Source organism: Syzygium oleosum, unplaced genomic scaffold (assembly GCF_021117445.2).
Source record: "Syzygium oleosum isolate NSW1041296 unplaced genomic scaffold, Sole_v2.1 Sole_v2.15, whole genome shotgun sequence".
NCBI lineage: Eukaryota > Viridiplantae > Streptophyta > Magnoliopsida > Myrtales > Myrtaceae > Syzygium > Syzygium oleosum.
Window position 1 is genome coordinate 8,174,151 of NW_026607499.1, and position 16,739 is coordinate 8,190,889.

At 38.5% G+C, this 16,739-nt stretch overlaps 2 protein-coding genes across 2 annotated transcripts; both read left to right on the forward strand.

The window, feature by feature from the left end:
• Window positions 1–4,649: 4,649 nt before the first annotated feature.
• Window positions 4,650–9,878, forward strand: LOC115675560 (uncharacterized zinc finger CCHC domain-containing protein At4g19190). Its single transcript, XM_030598284.2, has 7 exons — window positions 4,650–4,923; window positions 5,050–5,112; window positions 5,618–5,772; window positions 5,885–6,001; window positions 8,172–8,373; window positions 8,870–8,984; window positions 9,063–9,878. The coding sequence occupies exons 1-7, from the start codon at window positions 4,693–4,695 to the stop codon at window positions 9,554–9,556; spliced, it is 1,377 nt and encodes a 458-aa protein (XP_030454144.1). The 5' UTR covers window positions 4,650–4,692; the 3' UTR covers window positions 9,557–9,878.
• Window positions 9,879–11,997: 2,119 nt separating this feature from the next.
• LOC115675388 (upstream activation factor subunit UAF30) lies at window positions 11,998–13,651 on the forward strand. The gene is made up of 2 exons (XM_030598015.2): window positions 11,998–12,354; window positions 13,323–13,651. Exons 1-2 carry the CDS (start codon window positions 12,133–12,135, stop codon window positions 13,446–13,448), a joined length of 348 nt encoding a protein of 115 aa, XP_030453875.2. The 5' UTR covers window positions 11,998–12,132; the 3' UTR covers window positions 13,449–13,651.
• The last annotated feature ends 3,088 nt before the right edge of the window (window positions 13,652–16,739 follow it).

A 16,739-nucleotide genomic window follows, 5' to 3' on the forward strand; every position in this document is an offset into this window, starting at 1 on the left:
ACCCGTGTTCATCTAGAGTACGAAGGGTCAAAGATAGTTTAACCTTTAAAAATCCAACATGTTATTGATTTTATACAATTACTAACACGATATAACATTTATCACTCGATTGTAGTTTCTAATCATTTTTCGAGAATCATAGATGAGGAGACAACAAAAACATATAAGGTAAATTGAATTCATTGTGGGGCTAAGTATGTGTACTCTGTTGATTTCGGTACGTCTGCAATATGGAAGCACTCGAGAAAGTTCAATAAGTATTTTCACTATGTAGATAAGATGCAAAAATTGTTTGCACCATATAATATAAACATGGTTGGCAAGGTAGGGGGAGATACTGATAGTGGTAGTGGTAGTGTTTTAACGATGTAGAAATTTGATCAAGATCGTTGTAAGCACATGCTTAGTCAGATGATCATAGTTGATGAACAACCTTTCTCCCCTATTGAGTGTGTCTGATTTGTCACCAAGTTACAACCTCTTGTTCAACATTTGTTATGATTTACGATGGTTAGAGATTTCATGAAGTTGTATTTGAGTGAAAGGATTTGTTTGAAGACTTTCTTTGGTAAGCTTAAGTCTAGAATCGCACTCATGATTGATATATGGAGTTTGATTCAAACTTGAACTATTTATGTCACATTGAAAATTTTATTGCTAAAAACCAGAAATTGCATAAAAGAATCTTCAATTTTGTGGTGTTGCATAGTCATAAGAGTAGGAAGATTGGGAAAATGGTGGAGAAATGAATCCAAAAGTGGGGAATAGAAAAAAAAAAAAGAAGAAGAAGAAGAAGGTGTCAACAATAACTGTGGATAATGATAGTCCAAATAATATGCCATTGGTTATATGAAGGAAAAATTTTCAAGAGAAATGTTATTAATCTAAGATGGTGCACCCCTCATATACTAAATTTGATTATAAGAGATGGATTAATTGAAGTACGTGACTTTATTAAATGTATCTGAAATGTAATTAGATATGTGAAGAGTTCTCCCACGAGAGCTAAAACATTACAATCTTATACCGAGAGTGAATTAATCACTTATAAGGGTTCAATATGTTTTGATGTTGCCATTAGATGAAACTACACTTATCTCATGTTGTCAGAGACTCAAACAAGCATTTGAAAAGATGGAAGAAGATGATTTGTATTTTGTAAATGAGCTTAACACTAATCTCCAAGAAATGACGATTGGGAAAATGTCATTATTCTTTTCAAATTTCTAAAATAGTCTTATGATGTCACCAATCGGATTTCAGGGAGTTCATATGTTACTTCATATGATTATTTTGAGGGGATAGCTCTTGTGTATGAATATTTGAAATATGTGGCGAATTCTTCGAATCCTAAACTTCAAGTTATCGGTAGGAAAAATGAAAGAAAAGTTTGACAGATATTATAGTAGTTTGGATAAAGTAAATATGATGGTGATGATTGCAGTTGCATTTGCTTGTACAAAAAGTTAGAATTTTGTGAAGTTATGTTATGGACATTTTTGTGATGATGAAGCAAAAATTAATGAGATACATTATAAGGTGAAGAATGCCTTGGAGCATTCATATGGATTTTATGAGCAATCTTCTATTGGTTCTAGTAACCGAAATTTTGGTGGTCAAAGTATGAGTACTAATAGTAGTGTGACATCAAAGCTTGGTGGAAAACCTTTTTTTCACTCGAATAAAAAAGTGTATGATGATATTAAATCTGAGCTTGATCGGTAACTTGAAGATGAAAGTGATGATGTTCTTAATCTTGATCTTTGGATAATGGCAGAGTATTGATTAAAGTATAAAATACTATCTTTGATGGCTCGGTATGTTTTATCAATAATCCTCATAACTACTATTGCTTCAGAGTTGGCTTTTAGTACATCGGGTCATGTGGTTGTTAGCTTTGGAATTCTTTGACTCTAAAGTGGTGGAAGTTTTGATTTGCACTCAAAATTGATTGAGAGTCGTTTGCATGCCGATTAATACTGAAGAGTGCATTGATAATGCGGAAAATTTTGAGTTGGGTAAGTCATGCATATTTCTTTTTAGGATTAATATCACCGAAAGTCCTAAATTAGTTTTTTTTTTTGGGTCGATTCCTAAATTAGTTTACTCGTGCCACATTTACCTCAAATTAATTTTCACATCACAAAAAACCCTAAACTGAATGAGGAATGAAGTTTTGTAATTCATGTTTTATATTATGTGTTTTGAACAATTTATCATCTATAATGGTACATGTTCATCTTATAAATTGTTGCTTTTGGTGGATAGGAAATTCTATTGTTCATTTTTTTTTGAATTTATTGCTCATATTATTTTTCTATAAAAAATGAAACCCAAAAAAAAGAACAAAAAAAAATATAAAAAAAAACAGGTTTTCACATAGATCTTGGAATTCAAAGGTTGCTTCCAAGACCTATAAGGTAGGTTCTAGATTTTCAAAACTGGAAACCGGTTCTAACACGATAACTTCAGCTGGAACCTACCTACCTTAAAACTAATTACCCCTAATGGTTGTGATCATGATATTTCTTGAACTAATTGATACAAGTACAGAAGGCCAGATCAACAATGAACTAAACCTGGAAATAATACAGTATGATACACTCGACAAAATGGGAGATATTGAGATTAATTTTCTTTCTCCAGTACACTACTAAAACAGTATAATCGCCAGTATACTTGCTGGCCTTTTTTGGGATCTTGGGATGATTTAGTAAGAATTGCAATGCAGTAAACTTACAAGTGATCTTTGAGAACAAATGGGGATAAAGTATATGGCCAAACATATACAGGGACCAAAAGGTTTTCTAGCAGATCGAAACAAAGTTATATCCAGAGTTGGCTTTAGTATTAATAAATATTTCAACAGTTCCATGACATGCCTAAACCCGGTTTTTACGACGAGCTCTAACCGATAACGATAAAATATATGAAAGAAAAACGAAAGATCAAAAAATTGCAAAATATGAACCCCAATCGTAGGACCATGACAGCAGCAAATCCATCTAAAAAATGCACAGTGGATACTCTTACTATTAGAAAATGCAACTTATATGCATCGATTTGAACAAAATGAGATAGAACGCACCCATAAATCCGACCATACAAGCCAAAGCAATACTAAAATAGCAAAAATGTTCCTCCTTCCAACACTGTCCTCTCTGCGATTGGGGTGATGCTCCACGAGATTTCTACACCTTGTCGACATGTTGCTTCTACAAGCTGCAATCGCCTTCTCTTTGACGAATGAAGGATTAGCTGCAGCCATTACAATAAAATCGACCTCGGTTGAAAGTGAGTGGAGATCGAAGAGAACCGAGGAAAAAAGTCAAAAAAGTCATAAACTTATTGCATTTGTGCCAATTTAGTTTTAAACCTTTTTTTAGTGCCAATTTAGTCCAAAACTTTTTGAATTAGTGTCAATTCAATCCTTCCAGCTAATTTCAGCCTGATATTGATGATGTGGTTGCCAACCGGCCTAAGTGGCACCGTCGGCGCTAATGTGAAAATTTTAATAATATTTTAATAATATTTTGAGTTTTTTATTATTTTTTCTGATATTTTTCTTTCTTCCCTTTGCTGGTGACTGGCCACAGGCAATGGCTGGCCACCGGCCATGGCTGGGCGGCCTACCCTCGCCTGGGCAAGGGTCACTGTCGCTCGACCAAGCAAGGCTTGGCGTGGCCTGGGCAAGCCCCGGCCAGGCGAGGGCTTCCCTCCCCAAATCTGGCAAGGCCGCCGCAGCCCGTCCAACCATCGCTTGTGGCCGGTGGCCAGTCACGAGCAAAGGGAGGAAGATAGAAAAAAATAATAAAAAAATCGAAAAATTATTAAAATTGTCCATGTTAGCATCTACAATGTCATGTAGATTGGCCGGCGTCCACGTCAGTAATATCCGGCCAAAATTAGTTCGGAATGACTAAATTGGCACTAGTTCAAAATGTTTATGACTAAATTTATATAAAAAAAAGGTTTATGACTAAATTGACACAAATGTAATAGGTTTAAGATTTTTTTTGATACTTTTCCCAAAATAACTGTGAACCTTAGGAAAGGTGACGGAGAATCCCGACCCTCGGTCGCACGTGAGTGGAGATCAAAAGTGACCCATGCTTCGGCGAAATCTTTGATTGAACAGAGAATGCTCCACGAACTGGAAAGAAAGAAGAAGCAATTTGGACTTTTTTTTTTTTAGGGATTTGCTAGTTTTTATCCAGATTTTTTTTTATCCGAAGTGCTCCTACTTCGATAGCTAGAAAGTTCATATGACTCGCATATGCTCGCCGGTCGGCTGACGAAGTCCGGCCCTTATTTAAAACTGAGTTTCTCACTTTATGCAATTATTCTAAATAAAATTTACTCTCAATCCTCTATTAAAAAAATAATCTCAATTTATGCATTTATTTGAAATTTTCCTTACCCTTGTTATCCTGTCTAGGGGTTGTGCAAAAAAATCGGGAACTGCCCCGATCACCCGGGACCGCCCGGAACCGGACCGGAACCGGTGATCCTGTCATTTTGAGTATCTTCGAAAATATTTATGTATATATTCATCAAGGATTTGCGGGTCGGTGCGATCTAGGGACCCGTTTTTAAAAACGGGTTCGCCCGGCTAAGATCCGACCCTTTTGAGCTCTGGAGAGAGCACCCGCACGGATCAAAACAATCACAGAGAAAGACCGAGGGAGGAAGATGGAAGGAGAAGAGGGAGAAGGGTTGAGGCTGAGCAAGAGGTTCGCCGACAAAGCCATCGTCGGAGGAGGAGAAGTCGACTACAAGACCAAGGCGGGCACGGCGTGGAGCCACTCCTACCTCAACCAGAAGCCCTGGCACCCCCTCTCCTATCCTAACCAGCGCCGCAAGTGGATCGCCGAGCAGGTCCACGCCGAGCGCGAGCGCCGCGCCGACGATGTCGCCCGCGAGGTCTCTCCGCTCTCTCTCCCTCCCTCCCACTCCCTCGCTGTTCGCCTCGTGGCTTTTCCGATTTGTTTTGTGTGTGATTTTGATTGATTGACTGGCTGGTTGGCTGGCTGGTCGCTTCTTCTGCAGTATGCTCAGGAGCAGGAGTTCTTTCGCCAGGCTGCTCTCATCTCCAAGAAAGAGAAGGAGAAGGTACGGTTTTGGCCCTTTACGTTTCGTATTGTGTAATGGCTTCCAATTGCCATTACTGTCCTGTTATCGTTGGTGTAGATTATCGCAATACTATGCGGCTCCAGTTTTTAGGCTTGTTTTGTTGCACAGGCTGTTACAACCTTCTATCCTTTGGCTAGTTAACTGTTATGCTATGTCCCCTTTAGTTTCTCGTTCTGATACGGGACAATTCCCTCGAATCGGGGGTTTGACCTTGGGTCTTGATTGGGTTTTCTGAAGAGGCTGAAAGGGAATTTATTGACACTTGAGAGACATGAATGAAGCAATGCTAGCCACCCATTACTTCCTAGGGACACTTGACAGACAGTGAGAACAACACCTACTTTGCAATGTCTGGTGGCCAATATTTTATAAGATGGTTACTAGTATGCTAATTTTATCTTGATGAGGATTAGAAATGCGCAACCTTATTCATATCCCTGCTATTTTCGGGGTCTATAATTATCTTTTCTTTTGAATAATGTAGGTGGAGATTATGAAGGCTGTTAGCTTCATGTATGTTAGACCACCAGGTTTCAATGCTGAAAGTGCCAAAGCTGCAGAAATTGAGGATGAACGGAGAAGGCAGGAGCAGAGTAACCCAACTCAGGACCCACTTATCTGTGGAGCCTCCAGTTCAATGTACTATGCATCTGCATACTCTACTTGGCGACTCCTTTTTGTTTTTGTTATTGGTGAGGACTGGCACATGCCTTTATTATGTTTGTTACAAGTTCCATTTTATGACTGGCAGGCCTCCTGAGCAAAGAGATCACCCTGCTGAAGAAAAGAAAAAACCTAGGCCAAAAGATGTTTTCGGGCGTCCTCTGCCAACAGAAGAGGAGTTTGGGATCCTTAAAAATGCTCCACGGTACCTTTTCATACTTGCTTTGTTTCAGCTCAATTGCAATGTCTTGCCATGAAAGTAGGGTAGCAAGTTTCTGGAATGGAGAGTCTTCTTTTTCCATTTGATGGCACCGCTTTAGGTAATGATTTTGCGCATCAGTATAAAACACCATGAGAGATATTTAAGCAGCAATCTTGTTCTTGATAATAGGATTCGTACCCCATGTTTGATGCTAGAATGCTGAATTGACCTGGTTCATATTGTTTTTTGTAGTCTTTGCAATGGTCAGGTCAAAGTGTTGCTGGACGTAGCATGTTGTATTCACTAGTACTAAGATTTCAGCAAAATTGGTTTAGATGATTTGTAAGCATGCTTATGCTGTACTTTGCTATGTTAGTCAACTACTTCCTGACGGCAAATTGTTGAGAAAAACGGTTAAATATAAATGATACTCAAACTTCAGGTAGGTTAAGGGTTTAAATCTAGGCATTTCCTCATGTATGCTGTTAAACTGTAATTACTTTCACATCATACGTGCCTTGTGTAAGGTTTGGCTTACAGCCAAGGGTGAATAATAGGATAAACGCATGATATGCATTGTGGGTCAGTTTTCCAGTAATGTTGCAAAAATCGCCCAATGCACGATCTGGATCGCACAATTTGGTTCGGTTCACCCTTTGATCAATCCATCTCACACTCATGAATTATCAGAGTGCATGAATCGTAAGCGAATTGCACGGTCCAAGATGAATCGTACAATACTCTACGATTTAGGAGGAAAATGACAATTTGCTCTGTTGTGTTTTATGATAGAGGTTGGGCTCAAAAGTATTGGGTTCTAAAGAGAAAAAATGAGCTGAAACTTGAAAAAAGCAACTGTAAGGAAAATGGAACAGGAAAAAAAAGAAATTTGCAAACACGCCAGCAGACCTTGGTTCTCTCAGGCCTCAGGCTAGCAAAGGAACTTGTAAAGCTGCTAGACTACTCGTTGTCAGCTCTAGACCAGCCGTCACCGGGTCTAAACCGGCCGTTGCCACCACTGGCAACAATGCCAGCCTTTGCAAGCCTCTGACCCTCCATTTAGCTTGTGTAAATCGTATGCCTTGGACAACAGTCACAGCTTGAGTTATTTAAGATTAGTCTCGTCTCTTAGCTGGCTTCAGCAGACCATAATAGTGTTTTTTATTTTTTTGTGTGTGTTGGTTTTTTTTAAGTGTTGTTGACAGTTTGCTTTTTTCTTTTAAGTGTTTTAGGACTATTTCATTTTGCACCTCTATGGCCTTCAGAAGTTAGAAGTTAGATTGGAAATTGACAATAGAGCAGTGTCAGTTTTGGGTATAATTCTTTCAACAATATTTATATACAATGCTTTAATGTGTTTTTTGGCAACTAATGGCTTAGTTTTTGTAAGAAATGCATATTTGCTGGAGTTTTTTTACAACTTTTTACTGAAAATTACGATTCATGATTCGATTTGGTTCAGGGTTCGGAATATAGGGTTTGCAATTCATTTCAATTTAACAACACTGTTCCAGACAGCTTAAGTTCTAGAGAAAAAAAAAAACGGATAACTCAAACTGAACATACTGGTTACACTGTCATTTCTAGCCTGATTTTAAGTTTCTTCTCCTTGGATCAATGCTTGAATCTACATCATCAGCAACTGTTCTTGTGGAGCATATTCATAAAGCTCTCTAATTCCTTCACGTACATAAATGCGGCATGGCTCTGTGCTAGCGTTGATTATTGCATAATTCATTTCCCACAGCCATGGAATGAGGTTCATTTGTTTTAGACATGAACTTTTCCACAGTTGGAGCTTTTGAAGTAAGCAGATCTCCTCAGTTTATACTGAGATTTTAATGCCTCTTGGAATACTAGTAAGAAATTCATTATAACCAAACGAAGGTTCTCAAGTGTCTGAGACTGAGTCTTACAACTCTTACATAAGATCTCATATTATATAGGTTATAGGTTCACAGGAGGATCCATGTTTCTGACTCTAATTAGTAGGTGGAGGTTTGGATGTGTCATTATTGATTTACTTATTTTCGCTTGTATGTCAAGTACTCTCAGCTTTATCTTCTATAGCATGTTATGCTGTGATTATTCTAGCATTTATTCATGCAAAAGAAGTTAACCTATCATCCGGACCAGTTTCATGTGCATATTGCTTTCCAATTGTATTTTACAGGCTCGAAACGGGTGCTCCTGCAAGGGTGAAGCCATTTGGGATTGAAATACGAAATGTCAAATGTTTGAGATGTGGGAACTTTGGTCACCAAAGTGGTGATCGTGAATGCCCATTGAAGGATGTTATAATGCCAAATGAAGAGAGTCGACTAAAAAGAGATGATCCGTTGACTGCCATCCTGGCCCACACAGATCCGGCCGAGGTCAGGATAAATTTTATAGGTTGTGTTGGAATTATCCGAAAGTTGTTGACATTTCCATTTCTTGATTATCAACTTTGTAAGTCTCGTCTTGCCAGGAATATCGTAGTACTTATAAATATTGTGAGATGCTTTTGCTTCTGCTTCATTTATCTTTTCTGGCCCTTCTCACTAACTGGACAGATACTATGTAAAATAATTTCAAATTTTAGTGAAATACGGTTGTTAAATAATCTTAAATAATCTCAGTTTTTGGCCTGTCATCATGCATTTTTTTTTGTTCTTGCTAGCTGATGAAATGCCTTTGTTATTTTGATTTGAGAATTCATTTTTTCTGTGCACTCACATAACCTTCATTTTGGGTTCATTGAGGATATATCTACCGCATTGCTCATCTCATGTTTATTTGGTCAGAATTAATCATGCAGCATGATATTATACTGTTTACGGAGTGGGTTATGTTTTTTCTTATGAATAACATCATCCTTTGGCTTTGCAGCCTCTGAAATGGGAACTGAAACAGAAACCTGGTATGAGTCCCCCACGTGGAGGTTTTAATCCTGATGATCCAAACCAGCAAATAGTCGCTGAGGACATATTCGACGAGTATGGAGGTACAAATTTCCCACCAGCAAAACAGTGACAGACTGTAATCTAATGTCATGCTAATCATGGTCATCTTTAATGCATAGGTTTTCTTAGCACCAGTAATATTCCGGATCTGCTGTCTAGCTTTCCTGCAAGCAAACCGAAGAAACAAAAATCCTCGAAGAGGCGAAGGCACAGAAGGCAGTCATCTCCTGATAGTAGAGAGGACTTTGAAGAAGATGGATCCTCTTCACCTTCTGATTATGGGGAGAGAAAGTCCAAGAAGGAGAAGAACAAGCATAAAAAGAAGCACAATCACTCTGAATCGAGTTCTTCTGATGATTCAGAAGATGATAAGAAGCATCGCAAAAGGAGCAGGCACAAGCATCCATATTCATCCGAGGATGATATTGATAGGCGTCACAGAAGTAAAAGGAGCAAAAAGAAGCTGTCGCACTCGAGGGATTCTGAAAAAAAAGGAGTTGATAAACGCCATAGACATGAAAGGAGCAGGCGGGCGCGGGACCATTCTTATTCATATTCGTCTGGGGATTTTGATTCTGCTAGCCAGCAGAGAAGTAGACACCGTCACCATTAGTGCCTGTCACTACCTGCACCCTGCACTCAAAACACTTTCAAGTAAGATTTCATTATGGTCAACTGCTTCGCACTGGGAATGAGTGGGTATGAGATAGACACTTTCTGGGAAGCCTTGTGGGTTATCGATGAAGTAAGGAAATGTGAAGCGAATACTCTTGTATTGTGAATAGCTGCTTCCGATCCCGAGGGCCTTTCGAAGCTGTCTGGTTTATGGTTTCTCCGCGACGTGGGCTTGGAGCGGATACGGCGAGTTGTATCACCACCATCTTATGATGTATTTGATTCGCTTTACATAATCAAAAGTCTTCTTGTAGTGATCATTCTGCGAGCAAGAAAGTCTCCATCTGGGCTCTGTTGTGGTTAAAGAAATGCTGAGGAGGTCTATAGAGACTTTCTTAGAAAGGTAAGATGAAGTGTAAAGTTCCACCATCCTTGATTACGGGATTCTTGGTGAAAGTGAAAAATCGTGTCTGTCTTGCTCTCCAGCAGTTTTTAAGACTAGAAAGCCTTGCAGAAATGGTCCAAAGTTGAGACCGTCAAACCAAAATTTGATCGATATTGTCGACACTGTTTCTACTAGAGGAGCTTACCGTCAGACAGTTTGGTTCACGTATGTAGAAATTTGTAATCCTTTCAAGTTGAGGGGTTTTTTTATTGGAAATTTTCATATTGAAGAAGGGTTTTGTCAATAAGTACACTTAGACGCTGATTAACTTAACTCAAATTAATTGCACTTTTTTCAAGAAGTTTTGGAAATTGAAGAAGTACACGTTTTAAGGAAGCTAATTACTTGAAATAGCAAATTTTCGATTTTCAAGGCATATTTAATAAGAGTTAACGAGTGGCCTAAGATAGGGCTACTATTTAACATTTTCAATTGAAAAGAGTAGTCTTCAACAACTTACGGTCTGTTTGATAACCCAAATAAGTGTTGTAATTTTTTTTTTTGTCAAAAAAATTTAGGAGGAAGGAGGTTACCTCATGCTGAGGTTATCAAAGGGGACTGTTGACAATAGAATTCGAATTTGAGCATGATACGCGGAGAGTTCTAACCTTACTAGCTGAGCCAATCCACTTTGACGATATTGAAAATTAAAAATTCGGGATACATGTTTGGATATTGTATATGTCCGAAGTGACTTTTATTTTTTATTTTTTCCTTCAAATCTTGTGGTCTGCGCACTTTGAAAATCTTTTAATATTAAGCACTTGAAATCTTAACAATATATATATAGGTTTTTAGAATTCAAGAAATATTTTGATTTTTTATAAATCTAGACAAACAAACCCAAATCTTTGTGATGTGATGGTAACTTGAGGAGGAAAGCCACATCTAACATAATTAGTGCTAACTGCTCCATCTAACTGATAAGTTTTCATATTAAAAGTCAAGTAAGCAATCATATCATATGACTTTTTTTATTGTGTCTAATAACTTTTCATAATCGAAAAGTCAATAGATAGTTACATACGACCAATAACTTTTTGTCACAATAGTAACAATTTTTCATTGCAAAAGACAACTTTCAACACATTTATAAGTTCGCTCCCTAATAATTACGAACATATTATACTTTTTTCTTCTTAGAGAAAGTAACTCCTAGTTTTGCAAATAAATTATTTTCATGCGATTAGTGAATGTCAATATAATGAAATTATTATCGATAGATGCACAATCAATAATAATCACACTTGATTTGTGACTTTTTAAAATAGGGAAAATACCATAAAAAATTCCAAACTATACCACTTATGACAAATTTACCCTGAATTTTTTTTTGTAACACGAAAAACCCTAAACTATGCCACTTGTGATAAATTTACCTTGAACCTTTTTTTGTGACACGAAAAACCCCAAACTATGTCACTTGTGACACATTTACCCCACAATACTTTAACCCATGGGCATTTTTGTCTTTTTCCTTTTTCTGTTTTTTTTTTCCTTTTTTTTTTCTTTTCTTCTTCGACGAGGGCAGCCTCGCCCGACGCCGGCGAGAGTTGCCCTCGCCAGATCCGGCGTCGGGCGACTTCGCCCGATTCAGGCTAGGGTTGCCCTTGCCAGATCTGGCGAGGGCGACCCTCGCCGACGTCGGGTGAGGGCAGCCCTCACCGGAGAAGAAAAGAAAAAAAAAGGAAAAAAAACGGAAAAAGAAAAAAGAAGAAAATGCCCATGGGCCAAAGTACTATGGGGTAAATGTGTCACAAGTCGCATAATTTGGGGTTTTTCGTGTCACAAAAAAAAGTTCAAGGTAAATTTATCACAAGTGGCATAATTTAAGGTTTTTGGTGATATTTTCCCCTTAAAATATGGAGTAAGATTTTATTCGTTGGCATATTCGTAACTTCTTCACCTTTCTGTAATGTCGAATACCTACCAAATATATATTTTATAAACGAATTTCGATTTTTGACGACGCGTTAAAATTGTAATCTTTCCTTAATGAGCGATTAACAAGTGCGTAATATTCCTAATCACCTCGAGCGTGACCGGGACATATAGGATAGATCGCAAATCGCACGGCAGGATCGGAAAACCGAAGAAAGGAGCTGGGAGCTATCAAAAGCAGAGCAGACATGGCGGTCGCGAGGATATTGGCGTCGGCGGCGAAGGGGGGCAGCGCCAAATTCCGTCCTACCTCCGGGGGATTGGCACGGGCCAAGGATCTGTCAAAGGGAAAAGAAGCGCAGCAACCGTCGGCTTCCTCGGAGCTGGGCAAGTTCATGGGCATCCCCGAGGTTTCTCGATCCGAAACTGCTGTCCTGGTCTCCCGGTTCATTAAGCTCCACACCCGCCAGGTCCTCTCCCTCTCTCTCGTGTTAATTCGGTTTGGGTTTGTTCATCAAGCACTCCAGGTGTTCGATGAATTTACTGTGAGAATGTGAGGAGCGCAGATACGGAAAGAGATTGTTGAAAAATAAAAAGAAAAAGAAAAAGAAGCTTTTTTTTTTTTTGTTGTTGGAGTTTTAGAAAGAAACAATTGTATCGATTGAAATGTCACACCGAGCGGTCCGTGATAATCATGTGGTGCTTATGCTGAATCTCGATCGGTCTTGTGAAACGAAGCCAGATTTGCCTCCTTGGAGCTGAATTGATGGTGCAGAGCCAGAGGACGTCGTCAATATGTTTGCAAAGTCCTAGATTGATGGTTTTTCGTGAAGTCCTAGGCTGGGGGTTTTAAGCAGTAGAGACTAAGAATTTGGTTCCTTTATTTACGTGACCCTCGGTATAAATTGCTTGGCTGATGGAATCTTTCATTCATCTTGTTCACTAATTGTGGCACATGGAGTTGGCTTGTATTCCTTTCTAATTGTTTTTTGTTGGGATTCATTGAATTCCTCGGGTTAGCATCGGAGTTGCTCTAGTCGCCACACATTGTCTGGTGCACTAGTTTCAGTGGATCATCGTGTCCTTGAGACTTTTCCTGTGCAGAAAAATCTTGTTGAGCTAAAAACTCAAGAGGAACGTCAGTTCTGTTGAAATGGATTTTATATTTCGCTTACGTGGGACTCTTACCGCAGACTGTAGGATGTAAGTAACAAGCAAGTTTTCTGCCACAGATGTTGCAATGATACTTCATACCGACACCTGACAAGTACTTGGAACTACATCAGTGTTACCATATACTCTTTACTCTTCTTCACATGATCATACTAGTGATGAGACTATATACCTACACTACCTCTTCGGCTTACCTTCCATTTCTGGTCCTTTAGAATGTTGGAGTTCTTATTTATTCAGCTTGACACTGTCATGTTACCTGCAGAATCCTGGAATCAAGAAGGACCTTCTTTGCGAAGAGAAGTTAAAGAGCATCTTGGAAGGGAAAGACAGGGTGGGTATCTCGGAGATTGTTAAACTGCTATCGTCACAACCTGTCAGAGTGCAATGATTGCTTCCTCGGCCTGGTTAGATTGTTCTACGTCGATGTCTGGTCAATGTGATTGTTACTTTGTAGACTGCTTGAGATATGAAAAGGGGGTTGAATTGCATCTTTGCTGGGGGTTAGACAGCTTCAATTACTAGCTCATTGCTTGTCTAAGCATTTTGAGTTCGGTTGCTCTAGTCATGGCAATGCTAACATTCATTTGCTAAGTCTGATTCCATCTTCTGTCACGAGAATACTTACTGCTGCTTATTTTTCTTGCGGAAAGGATGAGAACTCGAGCATCCAAAAATCAGGAGACATACACGAAAACATAAATGCTGATGCTGATTCTCGTTTTAGTTACTTGGCAGCTGATTTGTTTTTTTTCTTTTTTAACTTGTCAATTTTTGTTATGTTTACCAAGTTTTTCTTTGTCTTTCTTACAAATGCCTCGAATTGATCAACTCTTGTATGAATTTATAAATCTTTATTTGTGCGACTTACAATTACATTGGATTATCAACTAGTTTTAGTTCACCAAAACTCATTTAAGTTACTTACAAAAATTTCATTTAAAAAAAACTATCAATTTTTTAATTAGCTTACCATCTTTTATTTGTCTTGCTTACTGCTTAGTGATATATAAATTTGCCAACTCTCTGTAGAAATTGGGTAATAGAATATTAGAAGAGCTATAATTTTCTTACGATACTTTCAATGCCAAAACTTTTTGTTACATCGAATAAAAAAATGACTACTTAAGTGTCTCCAGCAACATTTTCCGGCAAAGAGTCCTACATGGCTCCTTTTAAAAAAATTGAAGTCCAACGTGGGCAAAAGACAAAACGTGGCATTTCTGACTAATTCGACTTCATTTGAGGTAAATTGCATACCTGAACAAGGGACAGCTACCGCTTTGTATCCAATCTCTTTATGCCCTTCGTCGCCCCTGGATGTCGACGAGAACTTGAGATTTGAAGGAGGAGGAGATCTTGTCTTGACCCGATTCATCCCGAACGACGACGGGAGAAGTGTAGGCATCGACTAATTGGGCTCACGATCGAGCCATTTCTCGTCGTTGTGATTAATCGCCGCCTCTGCCACCCCAGGCCATTGCCATAGTAGCTCGTCCGCCTCATTGTTGCTCTTCAATTGTCATAAGCTGGGAAAAAGTAAAAATAAAAGTCCTAAATTTATTGTATTTGTACCAATTTTATTCTAAACATTTCAATATGACTAATTTAGTCATAAACCTTTTCACATTGGTATCTAGGATGGAATTAACAAGAAGTCTAATTTTTACCCCGAAAATTGGCAAGCCCCTCGTTGCATCACCGTCTGCGAGTTGAAGTGAAGCCAGAGTGATCCTGACGCCTATTACACGAGCGGAACCTACACCATGGACGAAATAGAATTTCGTCAGACCTAATATCGACTCGGGAATTCGAACTCGTGACCAAGCAGGACTCCACCGGGGGGTAAGCCTCCTTTAACCAACTCGACCGACTATCTCACTTAGCCTGTTAAGATTTTGACCATGAATGTAGCTTGGGATCGTGTCTACGACTTTGAATTTTTCAGAGAAAGCAGGTGTTGATAAGTCTGAGAGTCTGCAACGGGCGGTTCTTCGCTAATACAAGATGATGAAGTGAATATCTCCCCTTTTCTCTGGGGAAACTCCCAAAAGTCAACAATGTCCATCCATTCTAACGTTATCGTATTTTCACATTAAAGAACTCAATTTCAAGAGTGCTTCTTGAGAAATGTTTGATTTTGACTGTACCAATTAATGCATTGATAGCTTTAATCTTTCTTGGTCGAGTTCTTTCATAAGCGTTAGAGGCGGTAACCTTCCTTTGAGCTCTCCATGCTATAAAACATATTCAAAAATGATTTCAGTGTCAAATTTCCATGGAATCCTCCATATATTATAGGGGTAAGTTTTTTTCCTTGGTCGAAATATATAGGGGGTAAGTTTAACTGAAGCAATAAAAACTTGTCACGAAAAAAGCAATTAAGTCCTAAATTTTTTTAATTTGAACAATCAAGTCCTGAGACTTCTTCGATTAGTAAAATTTGTCCAATTAAGTACATCCGTTAATTCTATCCAATTTGAGTGACGAAAAATATGAACGTTATGCAGTTTGAAAAACTAAAAAAAAAAAAAGAAAGAAAGAAGAGAAGATAGAGAGATGATCGCTTGGGGGTTTCTCACGGTGGCCGAGGTTGCTTGAATGGGGCGGCGCCATCTCCCACCTTCGCCGACCACACGCAAGAGCCAATAGCATTCTCCACAAGCAGGCAAGGGCCTCCAAGCTCTCTCCCAGCTTGCCACCACCACGCAAGGGGTGGCCGGGCCTCTCAACTTTGATGCGAGCATTGGCCCGCCCTCGCGAAGTGGTGGTGAGGCACCACCACCATGCGCTAGAGCTACTGAACCTCGCCAATGCCGCTACTTGGTTGAAAGACCAATGATTGGTACTCCGATGAAGACCAACGATCAATCTCTCTCCGTGTTTTTCATTTTCTTGAGGTAATTTTTCCTTTTTCCTATTTTTCTTTTTTTGCTGACATGGCATCCGTTTGGTGCTAACCATTGCCACATGGTCTCCAAAACATTAAAAAAACCATATCGGCATTTTTCATTAAAAGTTGGATGGAGCTAACAAAAGTACTTGATCGAACAAATTGGATAAATTTTCGGACTTAATTTCACAAATCGAAAATTTTTAGAATTTAATTGTATTTTCGTGACGAGTTTGAGAATTTCAATTGCACTTATCCAGAGAAATCATACTCTGCTAATATAATGCTAAGTGGAGACAAAGTGAATATTCAAACGGAAAAACATAATCATTAAGGCCGTTCCTTGATTCTCTTTCATTATCTAAATGGTGATGTGGCCTTCTTAGGAAATTTTGTTGATTATTCCATAATTTCCAAGGTAGAATAGTATATTTCCTACCTTTTTTTCTTTTATTGTGACATCTCTTTTCTTTTGAGTTTCAAGGTAAATGAGTACAATTATAATTAGTGTTTAAGTGATAAGAATCTTCATAGATTTTTTTAATGAGTTTTCTTATTTTTCTATATATAGTTTATTCGATTTTGAAGTGGTTTCTTAGCTCGATTATTTAGCATTTCAAGTAGTGTAAAAAGAAGTTTAGGAATTATAGAATGGATACTTTTATTGTACTGATTGATTGGTCCTTGAGTTTAGGAAAAAATTTCCCAAATATGCTAATTAGCCCATCTACACATGATAAAGATGTGATCAAAAGCAATATATATATATATATATATATATATATATAT

What these genes read in the sequence shown, in the direction of transcription:
- LOC115675560 (XM_030598284.2), top strand. Translation starts at nt 4,693, where the DNA reads ATGGAAGGAGAAGAGGGAGAAGGGTTGAGGCTGAGCAAGAGGTTCGCC. An exon ending in ATCCTTAAAAATGCTCCACG is followed by an intron (nt 6,002 to 8,171) that starts GTACCTTTTCAT and finishes TGTATTTTACAG; the next exon opens with GCTCGAAACGGGTGCTCCTG. An exon ending in CCCACACAGATCCGGCCGAG is followed by an intron (nt 8,374 to 8,869) that starts GTCAGGATAAAT and finishes TTGGCTTTGCAG; the next exon opens with CCTCTGAAATGGGAACTGAA.
- LOC115675388 (XM_030598015.2), top strand. Translation starts at nt 12,133, where the DNA reads ATGGCGGTCGCGAGGATATTGGCGTCGGCGGCGAAGGGGGGCAGCGCC. An exon ending in TTAAGCTCCACACCCGCCAG is followed by an intron (nt 12,355 to 13,322) that starts GTCCTCTCCCTC and finishes TGTTACCTGCAG; the next exon opens with AATCCTGGAATCAAGAAGGA.